At 55.0% G+C, this 22,777-nt stretch overlaps 1 protein-coding gene across 4 annotated transcripts in view; it reads left to right on the top strand.

Annotated features, from left to right (window-relative positions):
- The window catches only part of EPHB2 (EPH receptor B2), a 106,383-nt gene that overhangs the window by 34,548 nt on the left and 49,058 nt on the right, over positions 1 to 22,777 (top strand). For all 4 annotated transcript variants that reach the window (XM_082069709.1, XM_082069707.1, XM_082069708.1 and 1 more), the window contains exons 3-4: positions 18,266 to 18,421; positions 18,976 to 19,311. In XM_082069709.1, coding sequence (XP_081925835.1) covers positions 18,266 to 18,421; positions 18,976 to 19,311 — 492 coding nt within the window. The remainder of the gene's footprint in view (positions 1 to 18,265; positions 18,422 to 18,975; positions 19,312 to 22,777) is intronic.

The following is a 22,777-nucleotide window of genomic DNA, read 5'->3' as shown; positions in this document are numbered from 1 at the left end:
CTTTCTATGGAAAACCAGGCTCTGTATCCCAGAGCGGAAAGGAGCAGGAGAAAGGAGAAGACAGACCTTACATTGATGTGCATGGCAGTTTGAGTTTTGCTCACGCAGCCCTGATAATAAGGCAATTCCTTGCTAACATCCCTACGCTGCAGCATGCGGCCTGCAGGGCTGAGGGATGCGGATGTGTCGGGGTGGGAAGTTTGGGGTTTGTCCCCCGTTAGGCAGGTGTCGAGGGTTTAGATTGCGGGGTGACAATAAAACCCTGGCAGATGTATTGTTAGCCTCCTCTCCCCCCCCACTTCCCCCTTTTTGCCCCTCCCTCTCCCCCCTTCCCACTAAGGACAGGCGATCGGGAGGGAAAGAAGAACAGAGAGAAGAGAGTTGGAAAAATTAACAATGTTTTACTAATGCTACTGATAAGAATAGAGAAAATAATACAAAATATACAAAACCAATCTTGAAAGTCTCAGCAACTGCAGAGCCGGCAGCCGAAGTCCTGGACTGGACTCTGCAGCCAAGCGGAGCTGGATTCAGTCTCTCACTAGGCCTCAGTTCTCAGGGACGACTAGCAAGGTCCTCTCCTAATATCGGCCATAAGCAGAAGGGCAAAAAGGCAAAAAGGGATGAGATCCTCGTGATCTCCCACTTCTATATGAAGTATTCACGTGAATGCAATGTTATACACAGTTGGTCAGTTTCTTGGTCACTTGTTTCTCGTTGCCCCTCTCGCGAGATGTCCATCCATGCTTATCAATAAGTTTGCATTCCATTGCTAGGTTTACCAAAACATGTGTCTGGTTCTCCAGGAAAATGCAGTTAATATGAACACTTTAGCTGACAGGCAAAATTCACTGAAAGAGAAACTTATTTTTAACAAAACCAGGACAGCAGGATTGCAACAGGAGCGGGCTGGGACGTGCACCCCGCGCTCCCGCCCGGCCCTGCTTTCCCCTCCCCGCTCCTTCATCAGGCAGGGCTCAAATCTTCTCAAACAGGAGCGTCTCCCCGCGGGACCCTCTCGGGGGGCTGTGGTAATCTGTCAGAGCAAGTGGGGCCTTTAAAGTGGGAGTTCATGCTTGGCAGCGTCCCAGGTTGCTGCGCAGTGCCGGGCTTGGCTTGCCTGTCTGGATTAGTGGGGCTCTGCCATCTGTTCTGCTCCAGCCCCGGCTGGAACTGCTCCAAGCGCCTCGTGCTTTGAAGAAAACCCTTCTCCGACTGCGGTCCCTGCTCCGAACAATGCAGCTGCTTCCCACCTAGAGCAGCGTGGTTGCTTTCCCCGTCTCCTGCGCAGACAGAGGAAATCCTCGTGTCAGCCACCGCTGTGCCGTGGGCTCTGCAGCCATCTGACCTGGGGGAGATGCAGTGAGGGTCCCTGGAGAGGGACTTCTGGGACTCCTCACAGCCAAACGAGCGTGGTGCTGGGCAGTCTGTAGATTAAGAAGCCCAAATCTATCTGTATTTCTGTACGGCTGCTGAGGGACCAGGAAATCACAGAATCACAGAATTGACGGGGTTGGAAAAGACCTCAGAGATCATCGAGTCCAACCCTTGGTCCAACTCTAGTCCGTTTATTAGATCATGGCACTAAGTGCCATGTCCAATCTGAGTTTAAAAACCTCCAGGGACGGTGAGTCCACCACCTCCCTGGGCAGCCATTCCAATGCCTGACCACTCTCTCTGTAAAGAATTTCTTTCTAATCTCCAGCCTAAATTTCCCCTGGCAGAGTTGAAGCCCATGGCCCCTTGTCCTATTGCTAACTGCCTGGGAGAAAAGACCAATCCCCACCTGGCTAGAACTGCCCTTCAGGTAGTTCTAGAGAGTGATGAGGTCACCTCTAAGCCTCCTCTTCTCCAGACTAAACAAGCCCAGCTCCCTCAGCCTCTCCCCATAGGTCTTATGTTCAAATGGTTGGTTGTACAGCGCTGCCCGTGCGCAGCTCTCACGTCACCTCCAGCTCTGAGTCCCTGTGCTGGGCACTCGCTGCCTCCTTCCTCTGAGGATCTCGCTGATCTTGCTGCAGCTTCACGCCAGGTCGCCACGCTCAGCCCTTTCTCTGCAGCAACCTCGCTGCTTCTCAGCCTGTTTTCTTCAACGTGGCACATGGTGCCGAGAACCACTTCTTGAAGAATGGGACCGGGAGGATGCTCAACCCCACCAGTGCAGTATCTGATCCCACTCTGCAAAGTGACCGGTGAACCAAGGAAACCCCACAACACATAGCAGATATATCGGGTGACTTTATTTGGTGTCACTTGTCCCACTCTTTACCCCTGGCAGCGGTGCCATCATCTCGGCCAAGAGAGCTAAGCATCTCTTACCCTTTAACGCCACAGCCGCAGTGTTATCGGTGTGTCTGCTCCCCTGACGCGGTCTCACTGCGGCTGATTTCATACCCACCAGCACTCGCATCACAGTTTTCCTTGGCTGACTCTTAAACTCTTGGGTACGAGTTATCTAATCCCGCCTGGCGCTGGGAGACCATTGCTGATATTCTTCCTACTTTCAGGGGGAATGGAAAATTTTGAGGAAGTGTTGCTTATGAAACAATCCTTCTCTATGCATACATTAAATCGTTATATATCTCTTTTTGTGTCATAAAGGACAAATTTGCCCTATTTTGGGGCACACACATACCTTTCCTATGGCTTCATTTTTCTTGCATTCTTTGTTTCCATCCTGTTGTTGTTAATCTTACGGGCCCTGTTTTTTCCACTGCCCAATTTAGCTGCTCTTATCAACCAACTGCTTGTATTTTGCGCTTACTAATTTAAAGCGGCTGCTGCCAGTTCCTGACTCTTTAAGATGCATTTTTACTCCCTCAGTGTCATTTCTTGGCCAGAATTAATTTTTACAGGAAAATCTGAATTGCGTTTTCCTGGGGGCAACGACAACTTGTTTTTGAGGCAATATCTTAGTTGTTATTCATAGCGTTTTGTTAGCACTTCCTGCCCTTGGTGGCTTTGCTGGCACCTCTGGGCACCCAGAGTACCCAGCACTGGCAGCGGGACTGAGTGCGGGGGGGCAGCCCTGGCGATGCGGGAAGCTGGAGAAGACCCCTGATTTCACAGTATCACAGTATCACAGTATGTTTGGGATTGGAAGGGACCTCAAAAGATCATCTGGTCCAATCCCCCTGCTGGAGCAGGAACGCCCAGGTGAGGTCGCACAGGAACATGTCCAGGCGGGTTTTGAATGTCTCCAGAGAAGGAGACTCCACAACCCCCTGGGCAGCCTGTTCCAGGCTCTGTCACCCTCACTGAGAAGAAGTTTTTTCTCAAATTTCAGTGGAACCTCTTGTGTTCCAGCTTGATCCCATTACCCCTTGTCCTATCATTGTTTGCCACCGAGAAGAGCCTGGCTCCATCCTCATGGCACTCACCCTTTATATATTTATAAACATTAATAAGGTTCCCCCCTTAGTCTCCTCTTCTCCAAACTAAAGAGCCCCAGCTCCCTCAGCCTTTCTTCATAAGGGAGGTGCTCCACTCCCTTCAGCATCTTCGTTGCCCATTTACTGAGATTTCCTTGTCGATGCACAGAGGCAGGAACCGACTTCAACTTCTGCGCAGCCGAAACCCGTCAGCGAACTCCCCGCCTTGCGCTGGAGCAACCTCGCATTTTTTCCGTCTCAAGTTGCTCGTGATGCCTTTCCAAGGCCTCTCTGCTTTCCAGTGGGAGCACGGAAATCTGAGAGTGTGGGAGCGTGAAATCTGCTGGAAGAAAGCTTTCAGGTGTGGAAGGTGCATTTTGATGGATGCAGGCAAGACCCACCCAAATAAGGGGAGTTACGAGCTGTTGAAAACCGCCTCTTCCCCGTTCTGACGGTGCACGAGTGGCGCTGGGGTCCGGCCGTACAGCGCTGCTCCGGATGGATGTAGACAGATCATTATCTGCTGCTGCTTTTCCCCCAGCAGAGCATCCTTTCAGAGAAAGTTATCAGGGAAATGAGAGCCAGGGGACCTCGGGATCAACCTTCTCCTCCTGATGTTGATCGCCTGCCACCCTTGATGCTGTGCAAACACCGCCGCCGGGTTGAGGCATTGAGTGCAGCGGGAATGCCGACAGTGCAAATGGCCCCTGGGTATTTATTCAGCCACAAATTGCTGAAGTTGTTACGGTTGTGAAAAATAGGGAGGGTTTTTAAAAGATTTCCTAGAAAATAACGTATAGAATCCCTACTTTAGCTCTCCTTACACGCTCATCCCCGGCACATGATCTTGGCTCGGCCGTGCTGCTTTTCCTCAGTGCGGGGTGGTCAGACCTTCTGTTTGAGAACAAGAGAGAACACCCAGCACAGAGTTAATGTTTTAATTGCTCTGGTCTGAGAGCCGAGGACACTCTGAGCTCTGCCCACAGGTGTGAGGCAGCGAGGAAGGGGATGGACGGACAGAGCTGGACTGACACCCACACTGATCAATGATCAATTCCACCCCGTTAGCGCCATGCTGTGTATTTAAGGTGGGAGGGACCTTCCATTCTCTCTCTCTTTGGGGCGTTCTCACTCCTGCTCGCTCTCGGGCCCCTTGTCTCTTGAGCTGGGGGCATTTTGGTGTGGGATGTTTAGTTCAGCTTTTTACCATTTTGCAGAGGCCTCTTGGCTTTTCTGCCTTTTTCCCTCTCTTTGGGATCAGGACCAGGGTGCTGCTTCCCGGGACTGGAGAGAATCCGCGAGGAATTGCCTTGAGTGTATTTTATTTCTATTTTACATATATATATTTACTAGTAGTGTATTAGCATTTGTTATTTTATTAAACTGTTTGTCTCAATCCAAGTTTCTCCCTTCCCTTCTGATTCTCTCCCCTATTGGGGAGGGGGTGAGTGAGCAGCTATCGTGGCTGTATTGCCAGCTCAGGTTAAACCACGACAAATGGATCCCTGGATGTCCACACCAGGTCCTGGGCAGCACTGAACACAGTGGCAATGGCCGTATCACGGAGTCATCCACATTTTCCAAAAGTTCCATCAAATATGGGAACAACGAGCTCTTCTAGAGAGGTTTAGTGCGTCTTCATGGAATCACAGAATTGTAGGGATTGGAAGGGCCCTGGAAAGCTCATCCAGGTCAATCCCCCCATGGAGCAGGAACACCCAGATGAGGTTACACAGGAAGGTGTCCAGGCGGGTTGGAATGTCTGCAGAGAAGGAGACTCCACAACCCCCCTGGGCAGCCTGGGCCAGGCTCTGCCACCCTCACCCCAAACAAGTTTCTTCTCAAATTTAAGTGGAACCTCCTGTGTTCCAGTTTGCACCCATTGCCCCTTGTCCTGTCACTGGTTGTCACCAGAAGAGCCTGGCTCCATCCTCCTGACACTCCCCCTTTCCATATTGATCCCCAGGAATGAGTCCCCCCTCAGTCTCCTCTTGTCCAGCTCCAGAGCCCCAGCTCCCTCAGCCTTTCCTCACACGGGAGATGCTCCACTCCCTCCAGCATCTTGGTGGCTGCGCTGGACTCTCTCCAGCAGTTCCCTGTCCTGCTGGAGCTGAGGAGCCTTTATCTTTCTTGCTGCTCGCCTCCCTGGGGTTGGTGGCTCTCGGTGGTGGCCCATGTTCCTGCAGAAGCCATCGCGCTCCCGGCCCTCTGTGCTGTGTGCGGTGTGTGCTGCAAACACCGCGGTCACACACACGAGAGCTCGGGGGCTGCGAAGCGGGGAGGAGGCTGCTCAAGTGGCTTCATTCCCGCTGTTCCAAAACCTTGTAGCACTCACGTTGTCTTGCTTCAAAAACCTTATCCCCATTGCGAGTGCTTCCAATTACAATACTTTGCGTGTTTTATTTCATCAGCAGTGCTGAGATAGCAAGCTGACAGCTCCTAAATAATGCTGCAGACAGACAGACCGCATCGGTGCAGATGGGTGCAGGGACAGACACTGGCTGCGCCCGCTCCCAGGGAGGACACGTGGGTCGTGGTCACCCTTGGTCCCTCAACACTCCTTCTAACCTTGGTTTAAAGCCGATGTTGCCCCTGCGGGATGGACCTCGGAGCCTGTCTGTGCATCTTCCTCAGGAGCAGGGTGTTCCAAGGGAGCTTTTCGGCAGATCAGCCGCCTGGAGCCACAGTGATTTTGGTTCCTTCTTGCAGTTCCCTTTGCAAACTCAAAACCTGTTGGTTCAGAGTCCATCGCACCGTGTTGCCACGGCAGCTCGTTGCTGGGTGAGGCTGCTTCAGCTCAGGTCGCTGGGGAGTCCTTGGGGACATCCGAGGGCCAGAAGTGTGCCTGTTGTGACATGAGTGAATGGGAGGTGGCAGGGACAGATGGACAGAGCGGGAGTCGCAGGCTGTGCCGCGGTGGCAGCACCGGGGGCTCTGCCTGGGGACGGGACCGTCACTTTCAGCTGGGATCGATTTAACAAAGTCTGTGAATTTTAACAAACTAAAAAAATGAGTTGTTTTTTATTCCCTGGGCTGCTCCTACAAACAAGTGCTTGACCTTTGTGCTTCTGGTGTGAGTGGCTCTTTTTGCCTTTAGACCAGCAGCGTGTTTGCACAACCCTGTTTGCTGTGCTCGTCCACGAAGTGGGGGGCAGGCTGGGCACCCAAAAGCTTGAGGAGTGGAAGCTCTGTTGGTGATGAGCAGCTTCGGTGACCCGAATATGTGCAAGTCCGTTGGGAGAGGCATTGACTGTCCCAGAGATGTAGAACCCTGCGCCTGCCTGAGCTCTCCTTCCAATACTTTACCTCCCTCGTGATGAAGAGCATTCCCTTTGTGTCAAGCTGGCATTTCCCATGTTCTACCTCTGAGGGTCTGGCTCCACCTTCCTTACACCCCTCATTGGGTTGCTGAAGGCAGCGATAAGATCTTTCCTCCTTCTCCTTCTCCTTCTCCTTCTCCTTCTCCTTCTCCTTCTCCTTCTCCTTCTCCTTCTCCTTCTCCTTCTCCTTCTCCTTCTCCTCCTTCTCCTCCTTCTCCTCCTTCTCCTCCTTCTCCTTCTCTTCTGCAGGCTCACATCTGCCCCTCAGACTGTCCTGGCCCACCCCAGCTGTCCCGGTGACATCCCCTGGAGTCCCTTCCTTGCACTGGAGAGCCCCAAACTGGACCCAGTGCTCCACACAGGTCTCACAAGAGCCAGAGCACTTGGGAGCTCGTGTTGGAGGAAGGGTGGCTCTCCTTGGTTTCACCCTTCCCAAGTGTGTGTTCCAGCTTCAGGGCGTTTTGGTCGGTGGAGGTGGACAGCGCGGAGTTGTGACGTCCCGTCCCATGCGGTGCTGCCTGCCCGCAGCTTCTCCGCGGGCTGGAAAGGAAAGTTACCGTGCAGCTACACCCCCAGTGATTTAAACCACCATAACTAACCATTTTTAATCAGCCCTTATGCCAGCTCCACTCAGCACCTAGTGCTGACAAAGAACAATGTTGTCATCTGGAAAGCGGCTGCTGGCACTTAACCAGCTGGCGTGTTTTAAACTCGTCTAAACTGGGTGCTAAGCGGTGTTAAAATGTAGTGATTAAACATGCCCACTCCAAATTTTCCTGGCCACCTCCACCTGGAAAAGCTGCTTGTGCCCTGGAGAGGCTCCCTGGGGAGCTGCACCCCGAGGGGTTTGCAGTGTCTGCTGGAGAGGGAGGAGGAGATGGAGATGATGGAGATGGAGATGATGAGAGGAGAGGGAGAGGGAGAGGGAAAGGGAAAGGGAAGGGAAAGGGAAAGGGAAAGGGAAAGGGAAAGGGAAAGGGAAAGGGAAAGGGAAAGGGAAAGGGAAAGGGAAAGGGAAAGGGAAAGGGAAACGGAGAGGACGGGATGAGGGCCACTGGTCCTCACACTGTGGGAAATGGTGGCAGAGTGATTTGGGAATGCTGCTGTCAGCACTTCTGCACTCTGGCCAAGGGCTCTGGGTCAGCCTGGGGTGTCCTTCAGAGACCCCGTCCCAGGCTCTGCACCCCTGACCCTGAAACCTGCTCCTCCGACCTCTGGGGTGAGGGAGATGGGTCAAGACAAACGGTTCGCAGATAAAACACTTGAGCAGCCACAGATGCTCTTGGAGTCCCTGGAGGTGGAGAAACGAGGCCGCTCAGGCCTGATCCCGGCTCTGCTCGTACCTGGGGATGTGCAGACACTGGGCCCTGGTGCTCGGTCCCCGGGTCTCTGGTCTTGGTGGACGCGTGTCCATCCCCAGCAGCCCTGTGGGGCCAGGGAGTGACTCTGGATTCACACGGGGACATGGAGACCGTCCACTCAAAGGGGTCTTGCCCAGGAAAAGCGCCATTTTTATTTCATGTTTCCTTTAGGATTAAAGCTGTTCTCCTCGGGCTGGGAACACGGAATGTTTGTCAAGTTTATGAGGGCTTTTAGAGAGGCTTTTAGAGAGTACATCCTATCCCTTCTTTTATAGGGCTGAGATAAGATTATCTTTGTTTTAACACCAATTAAAGCGGGAAGGGTTTATAGGATTAGGGGTTTTCCATCAGTGCAACTTTGATGTCACCACTTGCTTGGTTTTCTTCTTTCCCTGCGTTAAAGGGTTGGGAGCCGTTCCCGTAATGGTTAACGCAGCACAGCTCTCCCAGGCAGAAGCTTTGGGAAACACTTAAACAAAGACCAAACAAAGCAACAAAATGTGAAAGTCCTAAATTCTTCTGGAGACCACTTGGAGAAAGCTGGCTTACCGTTTACACAACTCTCCTTCAGTATGTGGAGCTGCAGTGTGTACGCCTATTGCAAAAGGACATGCTGCTTCCTGAAAAGCAGTTTTAAATATATCAAAATAAAATAAATGAGGATATTGTAAAGAATCTAAAGCAAAACCAAAAAAAACCTACCCCTGCAGTCTTGCAGTCAGAGGGTGGAAAACACGTCAGTCCATCCTCTGCACCTGAAGAAAACGAGAGGCCGAACAAGGAGAACGTGACATTTGGTGTGTCTGGTGGCGTGTAACTGCACAGCAACAGCCCCATGGTGTGGCACCTCGTCTGGTACATCTGCCCCGCGCACGTGAGCGTGTCCGGGTCCGTGCCGAGCTGCCAGACACGGTGTGCGGTGGAACTGGGCAGGTGCTGCAGTGTCCTGATCGCCCCGTGAGCTGGGACCGGGGTTGCTCCCAGACCAGAAGCACCCAGTGTCCCCAGAGCGGTGGGTGACACACTGAGCGTGGTCCTGGAGCTTCGTCCTAGGGTGCTCTTGGAGTGTCTGCAGGAACGAGGAGGGACGAAGCATCTGCTGCCACCAGAGCTGTGCTCCTGACCTGTCACCTCACCTCTGGTGTTGGCTTCACCCAGGGGTGACACTGCAAGTGAGCTCTGAACCCTGCCCATGGGTTCACAGAACCCCAGAATGTCCTGAGCTGGCAGCACCCACAGGATCATGGGTTCCAGCTCCTGTCCCTGCACAGGACACCCCACAGGTCACCCCGTGTGTCTGAGGACGTTGTCCAGTCTCTTCTTGAACACCGTCAGGTTGGGGCTGTGACACCTCCCTGGGGAGCCTGTTCAGTGTCCAGCACCTCTGGGGGAAGAACCTTTTCCTCATGTCCCACTGCCCCTCCCTGGCACATCTCCTGCCGTTCCCTGGGCTCTGTCACTGTCACAGAGCAGAGCTCACCCTGCCCCTCCTGCTCCTGCTGAGGAACCTGCAGCCCATGAGCTCTGCCCTCAGGCTGCTCTGCTCCAGCTGAGCAAACCCAGGGACTGCAGCCGCTGCTCACACGGCTTCCCCTCTAAACCCTGCACCAACTTTGTGTCCCTCCTCTGGACACTCTCAGTAGCTTTATCTCCTTTTATCCCGTGTCCCCAGCCCTGCACACAGTGAATGCTGTAGATGAGGCCAGAGCAGAGCAGGACAATCCCCCTGTGCCCGGCTGGCCGTGCTGTGCTGGATGCACCAGGACACGGGTCCCTCTTGGCTCCAGGGACACTGGTGGCTCATGTTCAACTGGCCATTGACCAGAACCCCAGAGCCCTCTCTATGGAGCTGCTCTCCAGCATCTCGTCCCCCAGTCTGTTTGTGCAACCAGGTTTGCCGTGTCCCAGATGCAAAACCCAGAGCTTGCCCTTGTTAAAGTTCATGCGGTTGGTCGCCTGTGGTCTACAGCATGTGGTGAACACACAGTTCCACGTCTCCTTTGGGTAGGGAAGCCCTCTCCTCTGGGGTGTCCACTGAGCAGCTCCGGCAGAAATGGGGGATCGTGGTACTCGCTGTCTGTAACCGGAGGATGCTGCGAGCACCCCCACGCTCAGGCAGGGACGGAAAGCTCTCCGTTTCTCTTTAAGAGCCCCATGGCAGGTTGAGGAGGCTGCACCAGGCTGACCGGGCAGGTGAGGAATTCCAGGCGTTTCTCCGTGACAGCTGAGTCCCGTCCCCGTGATGGATGTGCCGCCCAGAGCAGGCCGGGGGGGCTCGCAGGTGTGTGCCCACAGGTGCGCGGTCTCACCAGATGCCTGAACTTCTGAGCAGTGCTGGCGGGGACGTGACCTTGCGAACCTGGTGGAAGCTGCAGGAGGGATTTGCCGGCAAGCCCCCGGCACAACGGCTCTCCCAGGCTGGGGCTCAGCCCTGCTGCTGCTGTGGGCACTGCAGAGAGCTGGGAGGGTCTGCGTGAGGTGCTGCCTGCCCAAGGCTGGCCCAGCAAGCAGGCTGGGGATGCTCTTGCAGAAGAGCAGGGAACGATAGATGATGGCTAAGCAGTGATGTGGTCTATCTTGATTTCAGTAAAGCATTTGACACAGCATCCTCACAGCTGAACTAAGGGAGTGCGGTCTGGATGATCAGGTAGTGAGGTGACTGTGAACTGGCTGAAGGGAAGAAGCCAGAGAGTCGTGGTCAATGGGGCAGAGTCCAGCTGAGGCCTGTATCCAGTGCAGAGCCTCAGGGGGCAGTGCTGGGGCCGGTATTATCCAATATATTCATCAATGATTTGGATGAGGGAATAGAGTGACTGTCAGCAAGTTTGCTGATGACACCAAGCTGGGAGGAGTGGCTGACACTGGAAGCTGTGCTGCCATCAGAGACCTGGACAGGCTGGAGAGTTGGGCAGGGAGAAATTTAATGAAATAGAACAAGGGCAAGTGTAGAGTCTTGAATCTGGGCAGAACAACCCCAGGTTCCAGTATAAGTTGGGGAATGACCTGTTAGAGAGCAGCGTAGGGGAAAGAGACCTGGGGGTCCTGGGGACAGCAGGGTGACCATGAGCCAGCACTGGGCCCTTGTGGCCAGGAAGCCAATGGTACCTGGGGTGGGTTAGAAGGGGGTGGTCAGTAGGTCAGAGAGGTTCTCCTGCCCCTCTGCTCTGCCCTGGGGAGACCACACCTGGAATCTTGTGTCCAGCTGTGGCCCCTCAGTTCCAGCAGGACAGGGAACTGCTGGAGAGAGTCCAGCGCAGCCACCAAGATGCTGCAGGGAGTGGAGCATCTCCCGTGTGAGGAAAGGCTGAGGGAGCTGGGGCTCTGGAGCTGGACAAGAGGACACTGAGGGGGGACTCATTCATGGGGATCAATATGGAAAGGGGGAGTGTCAGGAGGATGGAGCCAGGCTCTTCTGGTGACAACCAGTGACAGGACAAGGGGCAATGGGTGCAAACTGGAACACAGGAGGTTCCGCTGAAATATGGGAAGAAACTTGTTCCCGGTGAGGGTGGCAGAGCCTGGCCCAGGCTGCCCAGGGGGGTTGTGGAGTCTCCTTCTGTGCAGACATTCCAACCCGCCTGGACACCTTCCTGTGGAACCTCATCTGGGTGTTCCTGCTCCATGGGGGGATTGACCTGGATGAGCTTTCCAGGGCCCTTCAACCCCTGACATTCTGGGATTCGGTGACTATACCTGTCTGGCTTTGGCCCAGGCTGTGCTGCCGAGTCACTGTATGATGACCAGCATCGGTTTGTGCCGTGGTGTCCAAAGGCTGAATCCCTGGTCCGTGCAGTTCCCCTGGTCTTTGGATCTTGCTGGAGCCACGCTGAGGACAGCCTGGCTAGAAGGATGGGGACTGTTTGTCCCTTGCAGCACCTTCCAGTGTGCTCTTTTGGGGACCTCCCAAAACAGGGCATCACTCTGCCTCACCCAGTCCCCTCCAAATCTCGGTCACACCCCAGTACTAAGGTCTTGTCACAGTCCCACGCTGCCCCGGTGCTGCCCCTCTGCACCTGCCTGCGGACCGAGTGAAAGGTGTGGACTGAGTGATGGTGAGGATACGACACCACCGGCCGTGAGCTGCAGACGGGCAGGGGCAGCCTGGCAATCCTTACCGGGGCACTTCCGCGGTGCTGTGTCGCAGGAGCCCTGGGCTGAAGCTGGAAGGTGGATGAGGTGGCCTGGGGGCACCTCTGGGGAGCACCAGTGTAGGGGCCGTGGGTTTGGAGTCCCGGCAGCTCCTGTGCTGGGGGGCTGGGGAGGTGCAGCTTGCTGGTCCAGTCAACAGCATGGGGGCCTGTTTAGAGCTGCCAGCAATGGGAGGAGGCTTTTGCAGGCCTGTGCCATGCACTTCTGTTTCTGTCCTGTAGAGAATGATGGGGTTAAACAGGAACATTTGCATTGCGACTTCTTCTTCCTTCATTGACAAGTCTTTAATCCACATCACAGAAGTCAGCTGAGCTCCGCGTTCCCCTTCAGTTAATCCCATTTAACCCTGTTTTCCCTTCTTTATTTCCATCCTCTGCTCTCCGAATGCTGTCAGTGTTGGCAGTGACAGCACCTGGCAATGGGATTAATTGCTTATCTCAAGTATGAGGTAACAGTGTAGGCTGCTAATTAAATTTATCAGGAGGGAAACCGGAGGACCTGGGCAGCCCCGGGGAGGATGAGTGGAGAGAGCTGGCACCTAGAGGTCCAAGATCTTTCTCTTTCAGAGCTCCCAGCCAACTCCAAAGCCAAGTCCAAGGGGCTCGGCTGTTACCAGCTGCCTCCTGCACCGCGGTCCTGCAGGGCAGGATTGGGTCCTCCAGCTCTAACATGTCCATGCTGGAGAGGCCACGGCACAAGCGTAAGCAGACCTGCTGGCAATGGGCAGCGTTGCTCCTTTGGGCTGGCCAGCTCAGCTGACAAACACCATTGTGTGAGCACCTGGGGACATGGACAAGCGGAGAATGGGCAACTCGTGCAGGTGACACGAAGTGTTTTGTCCGTTCTGGTCCCGAGGAGGCTGCACAGCTCTGGCAAGGGGAATGCGTGTGAGCTCATGCAGCTCTGGGTGTTCTCGCTGGTCTGAGGGACCTGGTGAGGGCCCTTCGCATGCATGGCTGAAACAGAGTCAGGGCACAGGGGACAGCATGGGCAGAATATGGAAAAAGTGACAATGTCATTGCAACATGCATCTCATCTTGTAAGAAAGGCATGGCTGATGGAAGGGAAAAGGGGTAAATTCAGAAATAGCCTTCAGCATAGGACATCATAAATACCCAGATACAGCCATGAGCAGTCCACCCCAAGGAAGATCTACCACCCCTGTGTGACCTGTCCCAGGGCTGCACCGTCCTATGGAGAAGGAGCTTCTCCTAAAGTCCAGTCTGAACTTGTGGCCCTTGTCTGTCACTACGCGCTCTGGCACTCCGAGAAGTGTTCAGGTCTGTCTGCTCTGCATCATCTGGCCCCAAATAGCTGCAGCTGCCGTTAGATCCCCCGTTGCCCCAGTTAACCCACTCCTCGGATGCCCCAGGACTGGCCATCTTGGTGATCCCCTTGACTCTTCTGTTCCTCCACATCACCCTTGAACTGGGCAACCCCAAACAAGCTGTGGCAGCGTCCCCAGTGCCTGGCAGTGGTAAAAAAACCTCCTGTGACGTGCTGGCCAAGCTCCTCCTGGCACGGCCCCGGACATTGTTTTTCCTTTTTCCAATCGCTGGCACCCATTCGGTGCGGGGTCGGCGCAGGGGCAGTCCCGTGGTGTGTGGCCAAGGGCGCCAGAGGCTTGCGTGGGGTTTGTGAGGTGATGAGGATGCCGGTGGGAGCAGGGAGAGCTGGCGGGGGGGGGGCTCCCAAAATCACGGGGCAGGGCAAGCGGCGGGATGCGGCCGAGGTGAACCGCTCTGGGTACCGAGGGGAACCGCTCTGGGTACCGAGGGGAACCGCTCCGAGTACCGAGGTGAACTGCTCCGGGTACCGAGGTGAACCGCTCTGGGTACCGAGGTGAACCGCTCCGGGTACCGCGGCACCAGGATGCTGAGGATGCGGGGATGCAGAGCCAGCCTGCCTGCCCCCGCTCTGCCCCGCGGGGAGCACAGAGGCAGCTGGAAGATAAGGCGGGGATTTAAGACTCTTGGCAGATCCTCCCTGACAGAGCCAGGGCTGCCTGTTTTCCATCAGCCATTAAAAACGCCTTGCTGGAGTGGAAGGAGCCCTGCTGCCAGCAGAAACAAAGGCAGGCACGGGGAGCCGGGAGGACCCGTCCTCAGAGCCCTTAGCACAGACCGAAGGTGCCATTTTAGGAACTTTTATGGCAAGAGAGAGCTGGTTGCTATGAGCTGTTTGCAGAAGTGGCGTGGGGCGGGCTGTGAGGGCCAGGACAGTTTTAGATGCGGAGGAGCCTGTTTGGAGCCTACGCAGATCATACTGGATTAATTAAAAAGTTGGTTAGAGAGAGGCGGTGGGACGTGGGGCCAGCAAACAGGGAACCTCTCTGTGACCTTTCCTGCACGTTTGGCCAAAGGCTTTTCCTTCAGGCTGACACACGAGATGCTTTCTCCCCCGAGCTGCCCCGGGCGGGCAGCACCCCGGGGTGGGGGGGCTGGAGCTGGTGCCAGCGCCGCCTCCAGCAGCAGATGCTGGAGCCTGGGGTGCTCTTGCCCCCCACATCCCCAGCCTGGTCTTCCTGCAGCAGAGGGCAGGACGCCCCGTGGGTCCTTCTCCGTGCCGTTCCCTTCCCAAAGCAGCGTGTTCCCAGGTACAACCAGGGAATGAGTGGATGGTAAACAAGGACACCCGGTGCTGCTCAGACGTTCCGGGTCTGTTTGAGATCCACAGCCAGTGCTGTTAGCAGACCCGCTGCCGTCTCCAAGCCAGACCCAGCGAGGCAGCCATCCATGCCTGCGTGCAGCGGCGAGGCAATTAAAGGTCCATCTGTCTCTTGTGAACCCCTATTAGCATCGTCCGATTGGTGCCAGAGATGCGGGAACCCACCACGGGGGAAGCTGCAAAGCGCCCCTGCCGCAGCGATGGGGCCGGAGCCGCTGCCACGGCAACCGCCCTCCTGGAGGAGGGATGCTCTGATACAGTACAGATCTCTGTGATTGCACTGCGTCCGTTCCCTCTTCCCAAGGGGAGTTTCTCAGGATGCTCTGCCCTCATCACAGCGTGTCCCAAAGGTGCTGTCGCCCCCCGGGGCAGCGCTGGGGTGTCCTGTGTCCTCCAGCAAGCGGTGAGTCCATCCGCGCTGTGCGCGTAGAAGGGGCTTCAACCCCCTGTGAAGATTTCACTTTTGATGTGCTGTTTACTCTGGAAGCAAGAACTTGGATGGATTCCAAATTAAAAGCTGCTTTCTCACCCAGAGGAAGACCTGGAGGGAACAGAACAGTTTCAAACACAATGTTGGTTTATTTTACTTCTGGAGGTTGTCATTACTTGCGAGGAGAAGAAAAAAAAACAAAGGCCGGCTTTGCATCGAATTTCAGTGATTTTCCCGTCTTTCAGCGTGATTTCAGAACAATTATCTTGGGAGAAGTTCTGATTTTCCAGGATTATTTTATCCCGTGTCGGTGTGCGGGACCTCCTGGGGAGGAAGAACGTTGCCAAAACTTCTGGCTGCGTTTTGACAGTGTGTGCAATGGGTTTTAACATCCCCGCTTGGTGTTTTTGGTGAGCGATCGGTAAGCCCCTGATTTTTGCCTGGCTCTCAGAGCAGCACATGTATTAATTGCAGCTGTTAGCCTGTGCCAGCCAAACCTGGGGAATGGGGTTTGTCTCTCAGGGCCACTCACTAAATCTCATCAGCAGAGGCATTTTTTTTGATGTATCTCTATCTTGATGCAGAAGAAACCTTATAGGAAAGTTGTTATTTTTAAAATAAGCCTTGGGAAGGTGAAAGAGGCCTGTGTCTGAAAACATCTTTGATCAAATGACCCCATATTTCACCCTGGATGTCAGACTGGAGCAATTCTGTGTGTTGGTCTTATCGTGTTTCAAAAATGGGTATTAGCAGGGGGACCCCGTTACCGTTCCAGCTGCGGAGCCACCGTCACTGCTGTGTAACGGAGAACACGCAGCCGGCCCCTCTCCCGACAGCTTAACACCCTCCGCGGGGCTTTGTACTGAGGGGTGTAGAGTTTGTACCGCTGGGAATAGGGTCGGCAATGGAGTCACACGTGTGGGGACGGGGACGGCGGAGGCGCAAAGATCCCCGAGCACGAGGAGAACCCTGTTTTTCAACAGATCTTTGACCGTGGGAGTCAGGAGGGACTTTGCAAGCAGGAAAGCTGCTGGTATTTTTTCAGTTGAGCTTTTCTCATTGGAAACTCCAGATAATTTTGAAGGAAGGGAGATGCAAACTGAAAGAAAAACCTAGATTTTTATTCCAAGAAAAAAATAGATAATCATAGTAATAGCTCTTGCTTACAGCAACCCCGAGCGTAAGTTTTTCCCAGGCTGCTTTTCTGATCCGTCTCATTCCCAAAAGCCTTGGCAGCAAACTGCAGTAGAAGTTTGTTTAACTCATTTGGGAGCAGGAACCACCTGCCACCCCCGGGCTCTTGGTGCCGCACAAGAACTTAACAGCTCAACCAAGAGCGATCACCGAGAGCCATGGTGATGAGTGCTCTGACCCTGCTGATCCCTCGCCTTGGAAGGGACTTGCTGGTGTTTAAAGCTTTGCATGGATATCTTTAGCCACCTGTGCCGTATCTGTTAATATTGTATTTCACACTGTGGTCCGGCCTTCACCACCCTCGCCCACCTGCCCGGCTCAACACGCGGTTGTGAGCGGCTGTTGCTGGTGGAGCATCTTCTGTGAGGATCCAGGGTCTGAGCCCCAGGGCGGGCAGAACCCCGCACGCCGCTGCCGTCGGGACAGGAGTGAGGATTCGCTTGTGATATTGAGCAGTGAAGACAAGTACTGGCTGTGGGGAGTTGCAGAAGGACGTTATGAGATGCCGTGAGAAGGCAACTGGAACTCAATAGACATGAGGTGATGCAAGTGGGAGAAGACAACCCCATCTCCACACATGGGTGCACAGAGGCTGTGAGTTGGCTGGTGTCTCTCAGGAAAGAGACCGTGGGGCTATAATAGGTAGTCTGGTTGGTACGTTGGTTAAATAACAATTTGGACAATGCTAATTATGAGAAAAGAGTAGAGAATAAAATAGTGGATGTTGTTATGCAGCTTGCTTGGGGCATGATGGAGGTTTGTGAATCCCCAGGGGCTACAGAGTTATAGAGTCACAGATGGTTTGTGTTGAAGGGCCCTTCCCAGCTCCCCAGTGCCCCCCCTGCCATGAGCAGGGACATCTTCACCAGCTCAGGTTGCTCAGAGCCCCGTCCAGCCTGGCCTGGGATGTCTCCAGGGATGGTTCAGCCACCACCTCTCTGGCCAACCTGGGCCAGGCTCCCACCACCCTCAGGGCCAACAATTTCTTCTCATGTCCAGCCTGAATCTCCCTCCTTTAGTTTCAAACCATCACCCCTTGTCCTGCTGCAGGGTCTGTCTCCCTCTTTCTCGTAGGGCCCTTTTAAGTACTGAAATGGTCATAGAGAAGGTGGATGGCAACTGAATGTTCAGTGCCAATGCAAGTGTGAGATTGCAGCAAAGGGAACGGCAGCTCCAGCTCCGAAGCAGGAGGCCGGAGCAGCACACAGTTACACCACGAGGCTCCGTGCTGCAGGATAAAATGGTGGCAAAACATTTGCATGGCATGAAAAAACAACTGGATAACGTAGTGGAAGAAGCAGCACACAAGGGGTGTCACATGCAGAGAGCTGCCTCTTGGAAAGTCCCTGAGCTGTGACTCCTCGGGGGGTGGGACAGTCCCATGGGCAACGTGTGTGTGTGTGGCTCGTGCCCCGCTCCTTGGGTGGCCACTGCTGGGCTGGTGGTGACCGTGGACCTTTGGTCTGATGTGGCACAGCTGCTTGCATCTCCTTGCGTGACAGCAGCTAAAAATCCCATTTGTATTCGCCAGACTCCCTGAGCGGCCCCTGTTCTGGCCGGTGGTTGGGAACTCGCGGGGAGGTGTCTCCCCATCCCGACAGGCAGCGCCGGCCTCAGAGCCTCCAGCAGCTGCTCCTTCTCCGCTTCGTTTACTTGCAGTTGTCAGGGTTTGGCTTTGGACCCCGCGAAGCCCCGAGGGTGTTTCCTGGCCGCGCTGCGGGGCTGGGGGTGGCCCGTCCTCCCCACTCACCGCTGCTCCCGGTTCTCTTCCAGGCTGCCCGTCGGGGACGTTCAAGGCCAGCCAAGGGGACGAAGGATGCGTCCACTGCCCCATTAACAGCCGGACGACTTCGGAAGGGGCCACTAACTGCGTGTGCCGGAACGGATATTACCGGGCAGACGCCGATCCTGTCGACATGCCGTGCACCAGTATGTGGGTTCTGGGCAACTGGGGAGGGGTGGCTGCATGTGGAGGGGACGGAGACGCACCAGTCACAGCACCGAGCGATGTGTAACAAAGGCATCTGCCTCGGGGAGGGTTTGGGGGAGTCCAGGGGGCTCAGAGCAGCTCGTCCAGAGGAGCGTTGCAGGCGTGTGTCTTGCAGACATTGCATGTGCAAAGGGGACAGAAATTCAGGGGGTTTTGTGCTGTTGTAGGCAGTGGGATGACTTCACTCCGCGGCTGTACCTGGATGATAAGACCTGCGAGCTGACACACAGGAGATTAGTGCAAGGGCCAGGAATCACAAACACTACAAAAAACAACAGGGGGATTTTGCCAAGGGTTGCCACGTAATCAAATTAGCCAGGGGTAAGAGGACAGGTTTTGTTCCCGCTCTTGCCTTTGGCTGTCCAGCTTGGCCACGCATCCCTGACGCCAGCAGAAGCGCCCGGTTCAGTGCGGGGACGGGGGTGCGGAGCGGGTGCAGCTGCTCCATGAGCAGGGCTCCGGCTCTTACACCTTCCGTCTGTTCCCTTTCCAGCCATCCCGTCTGCCCCCCAGTCCGTCATCTCCAGCGTGAACGAGACCTCTCTGATGCTGGAGTGGACGCCGCCGCGGGACTCGGGGGGCCGGGAGGACCTGGTGTACAACATCATCTGCAAGAGCTGCGGCTCCGGCCGCGGGGCCTGCACGCGCTGCGGGGACAACGTGCAGTTCGCCCCGCGCCAGCTGGGCCTGACGGAGCCGCGCATCTACATCAGCGACCTGCTGGCCCACACGCAGTACACCTTCGAGATCCAGGCGGTCAACGGCGTCACCGACCAGAGCCCCTTCTCCCCGCAGTTCGCATCAGTGAACATCACCACCAACCAGGCCGGTAAGATGCGGAGCCGCGTCTCCCGGCAGAGCTGACCCGCAAGGGGAGGTGTGGGCAGGGATCTCCTGGGCAAGAGGTGCAGGTGAAACCCTGCGGGGTGAGCAGGGCTTGGAAGTGGAGAAGAGCTGGGGTGAGATGTGGCATGGACATGAGAAATGAACTGTTGGCCCTGAGGGTGGTGAGAGCCTGGCCCAGGTCCCCAGAGAGGTGGTGGCTGAACCATCCCTGGAGACATCCCAGGCCAGGCTGGACGGGGCTCTGAGCAACCTGAGCTGGTGAAGATGTCCCTGTCATGGCAGGGGGGGCACTGGGGAGCTGGGAAGGTCCCTTCAACACAAACTGTTCTGTGACTTCCAAAGGAAAAAGAGCTTAGAGAGTCGTTCTCTCTATTATTATGATCAGTTAAGCAGGTGAGAAATGTGAAAGGGAGGTTTGTCAAAACCAGTGTGGACATGAGCTGAGGACACCCTTGTGATTGTGATGAAGGCACCTGAGCTGGTGAAGATGTCCCTGTCATGGCAGGGGGGGCACTGGGGGAGCTGGGAAGGGCACTGCAACCCAAACTGTTCTATGATTCGACGGTGTTGCTTGCTCTGTAATGCTGCTGCTGACCAAAGTGCATGGGCCTGGCACTTCCAGGATGAATCCAAGGCCTTGGGTGTGAAAAATATCCCTTATCTCTGTGAAATCTGGACTTTGCCTCAAGGCAGAGCTGCCCGCCCTGTCCCCGCAGCAGAACAGCTCATGGCCCTGTCCCCTGGTGTCTCAGCATCCCTCTCCAGTGCTGGGAGCCCCGGCTGCGTGCAGCCTTGCTGTGCTGCCAACAGCAGCTGCTGGCAGCCTTCTGCAGCTCCCGCTCCTCGTTCCTGAGCAGGGAAGATTAGCTCCAGCATTTTGACACAAACTGCAATCTCTGCTCTGACTGCAGAGAAAGCCAGGACAGGCATGAAAGGAGAGGAAAGCTGCATAGAAGAGTGGCTGGGAGGTGGATATATGGGATGACCATAAAGCAGCTCCAGGTCCTGTGCTGCTGCAGAGTCTCCTGGGTGAAGACCAAGCAGCAGAGCTGGCAGGGTGTCATTGGGGTCTCCAGCCCTGTGCTGGCTGGGGGTTGCTGCGCTCCTCCTGCGCAGGGCGGTTCTGCTGGGGCTGTGTCGGGTGGCGGGCAGGGCCGCTCCTGCAGCGCGTCCCACGGAGCCGCTGCTCTCCCGGCCCACCTGGAGCTGCAGCACAGAGCGGGGCTTTGCTTAATCCCACTGCACGGGGGAAGCACGCCAGTAAGGTACAAACACGTGTGGGAGCGAGTGCCTGTGGTCCCTCTGAGCACTGCAGCAACTGTGTGGGGAGTGTGGACATGCCCCAGGCCGCCCCGGACCTTCAAGACTGAATTCAGCAGTCGTGCATGATTGCGTTTCCACTGAATTGCCTGGAGGCTGCTGTGTGCTGGCTGCAGGGGCGGGAGGTGTTGATGTGGGCATCACTTGGTTGGACATGCAGAGCTCTGGGACAGAGGTAACCTATAGGAATGTCTTGGTTGCACATGAACTGGCAGACTGACCTGTGATCTGGAGTTGGCTCAGGAGCCGCGGGGTCTCGGTGTTCTCAATGCAGTATCGCAGCCCCGAAGGCAGGTTTAGCGTAGCGTCGGACCCACTTTGACTGCACACAGGAACACGTTCGCACGTGACGAGGACAGAGGAGCTGGGATGGTGACCTGTTGCAGGTTCCCTTACAGAGAAGGCTGATGGAGACGGGGTGGGTGCGATGCTGCTTGGGTTGGGAAGGGGCTCTGCACACCCCCAGCATCGTCCCACGCTATAGGCGAGTTATTTAATGCTCAGATTTTGCACTTCGCAGTTACATGGTGTGATTGCTACCTTAATGTACTGCCTGGGGCTACTTCCAGCTCAGCAAAACCAGGGAGCTGAGTTGCAGGTGAATCCTTTTCAGTCCCCTGGATCCTCCTCCTTGTGTTTTCCTTCTTTGACGCTCCTTTATAATCAGGGCTCACACTCCTCAGCCTGTGCGATGTCTCTCTTAATGTATCTGTTCATTAGCACTAAACAGTAACTGTCTGCTTGCTAATTCCTCTGTAATTAGAGGCTCCGAATTCTTCTGCTTGCACTCCCACCGCCTGGCAGCCTTGATGTAGATCATTAGAAGTTGGTAAGAGAAGCTGCAGACACAAAGGCAGAGCTGGGACAGGAGAACGGAGGGTGTTGTAGGGAGCGAGCGGAGGGAGGGCTGAGTGTGGGGATGGCGATTGCAGCCTCCCGCTGCCTTTGTCGGGGTTCAGCAGCCGCTGGGGACCGAATACCCAACGGGGTTGTGCTCCTGCCGTAGCTGGACAATGGCCATCTGCAAAGCTCCCACTCTGCTGGCCTTCAGGGACCTCCCAGCTCCAAAGGAAGCTCCAAGATGGCCCAGGTTCACCCCACTGTTGGGGACGGGGCCCCACCTCTGCCTGGTGCTTTCGGGGCTGAGATGCGACCTCACCAGCAGCATTTTAAACCTGCTGGTATCGTAAATTCTTCAGCACCCTAGGAGAAAGCTGCTGTGAGAGAGTAAGAAAACAACCCCTGCAGAGCATGCAGAGGGCAGGCACTGAGTGTGGCTGGGAGAGCGGCACTGGGGTGACAGCATGGTGACCATCATCCTGAAAGGGGAATTTGAGACCAAAGAAGGTGAGACACCATTCACCATTCACCTTCTTGTTCTTCCAGAGAACAATCTGTGGTCATTACTGTCGTACCGCTCTCCAGTGAGGTCTGGATTTCACTAACATTTGCCTTTACATCAAGATAACTTATTTTGCTGTAGTCTTGTGGTGATGGGACATTTCTCTTCATGTAGACACAGGTGGCAGGTATCATCTCTCAAGGGAAAGTAAGAGCTAATTAGACAAAGCTGAATCACACTTTCTTGCTATGAAGTGGCTTTCCACAATTTGGATCTTCCCATAGCTCTTTGTGGACACCTCTATATTCCTCATCATCATGTTTTGAGCTAGATATTGTACCCAGTAGCAGATAAACTGCTTTTCTTGCTGGTCTCACTCTTCCCTTTGCACATCAAGTGTAAAGTGCAATCACAGTTGTCTGTGTGGGCAGCTCTTTCCTCCCTGTTGGCTGCTGTCTTGGTCCCTTCAGACGCCGCTTCCCTGGATGCAGTCACCCGTTCTACAACCACGACCTGTATTTTGGTTGCCAGACCCAAGCACAACCTTATAATCATTCCCATGGGCTCAGCCATCAAGCCATTGATCATTGCTCCACAGAGCTGTCATTCCCAACACTGCTATTTTGAACACTTTGTGAATGGTTTGCCAGCAATGTTTTTATATCATCTCCTAGATATCTACTAATTTTAAGGCGCTGCTGCATTGTGCTGGACACAGCGTGCGTCCCCATTGAATTCCAGTCTTGTTTAACACTAATCTCATCTGTTGCAGATGGTGCTGAGCCCA

This window comes from Streptopelia decaocto (assembly GCF_964273445.1).
Source record: "Streptopelia decaocto genome assembly, chromosome: 20".
Taxonomy (NCBI): Eukaryota; Metazoa; Chordata; class Aves; order Columbiformes; family Columbidae; genus Streptopelia; species Streptopelia decaocto.
This window is presented reverse-complemented; position numbering and strand designations above follow the sequence as displayed.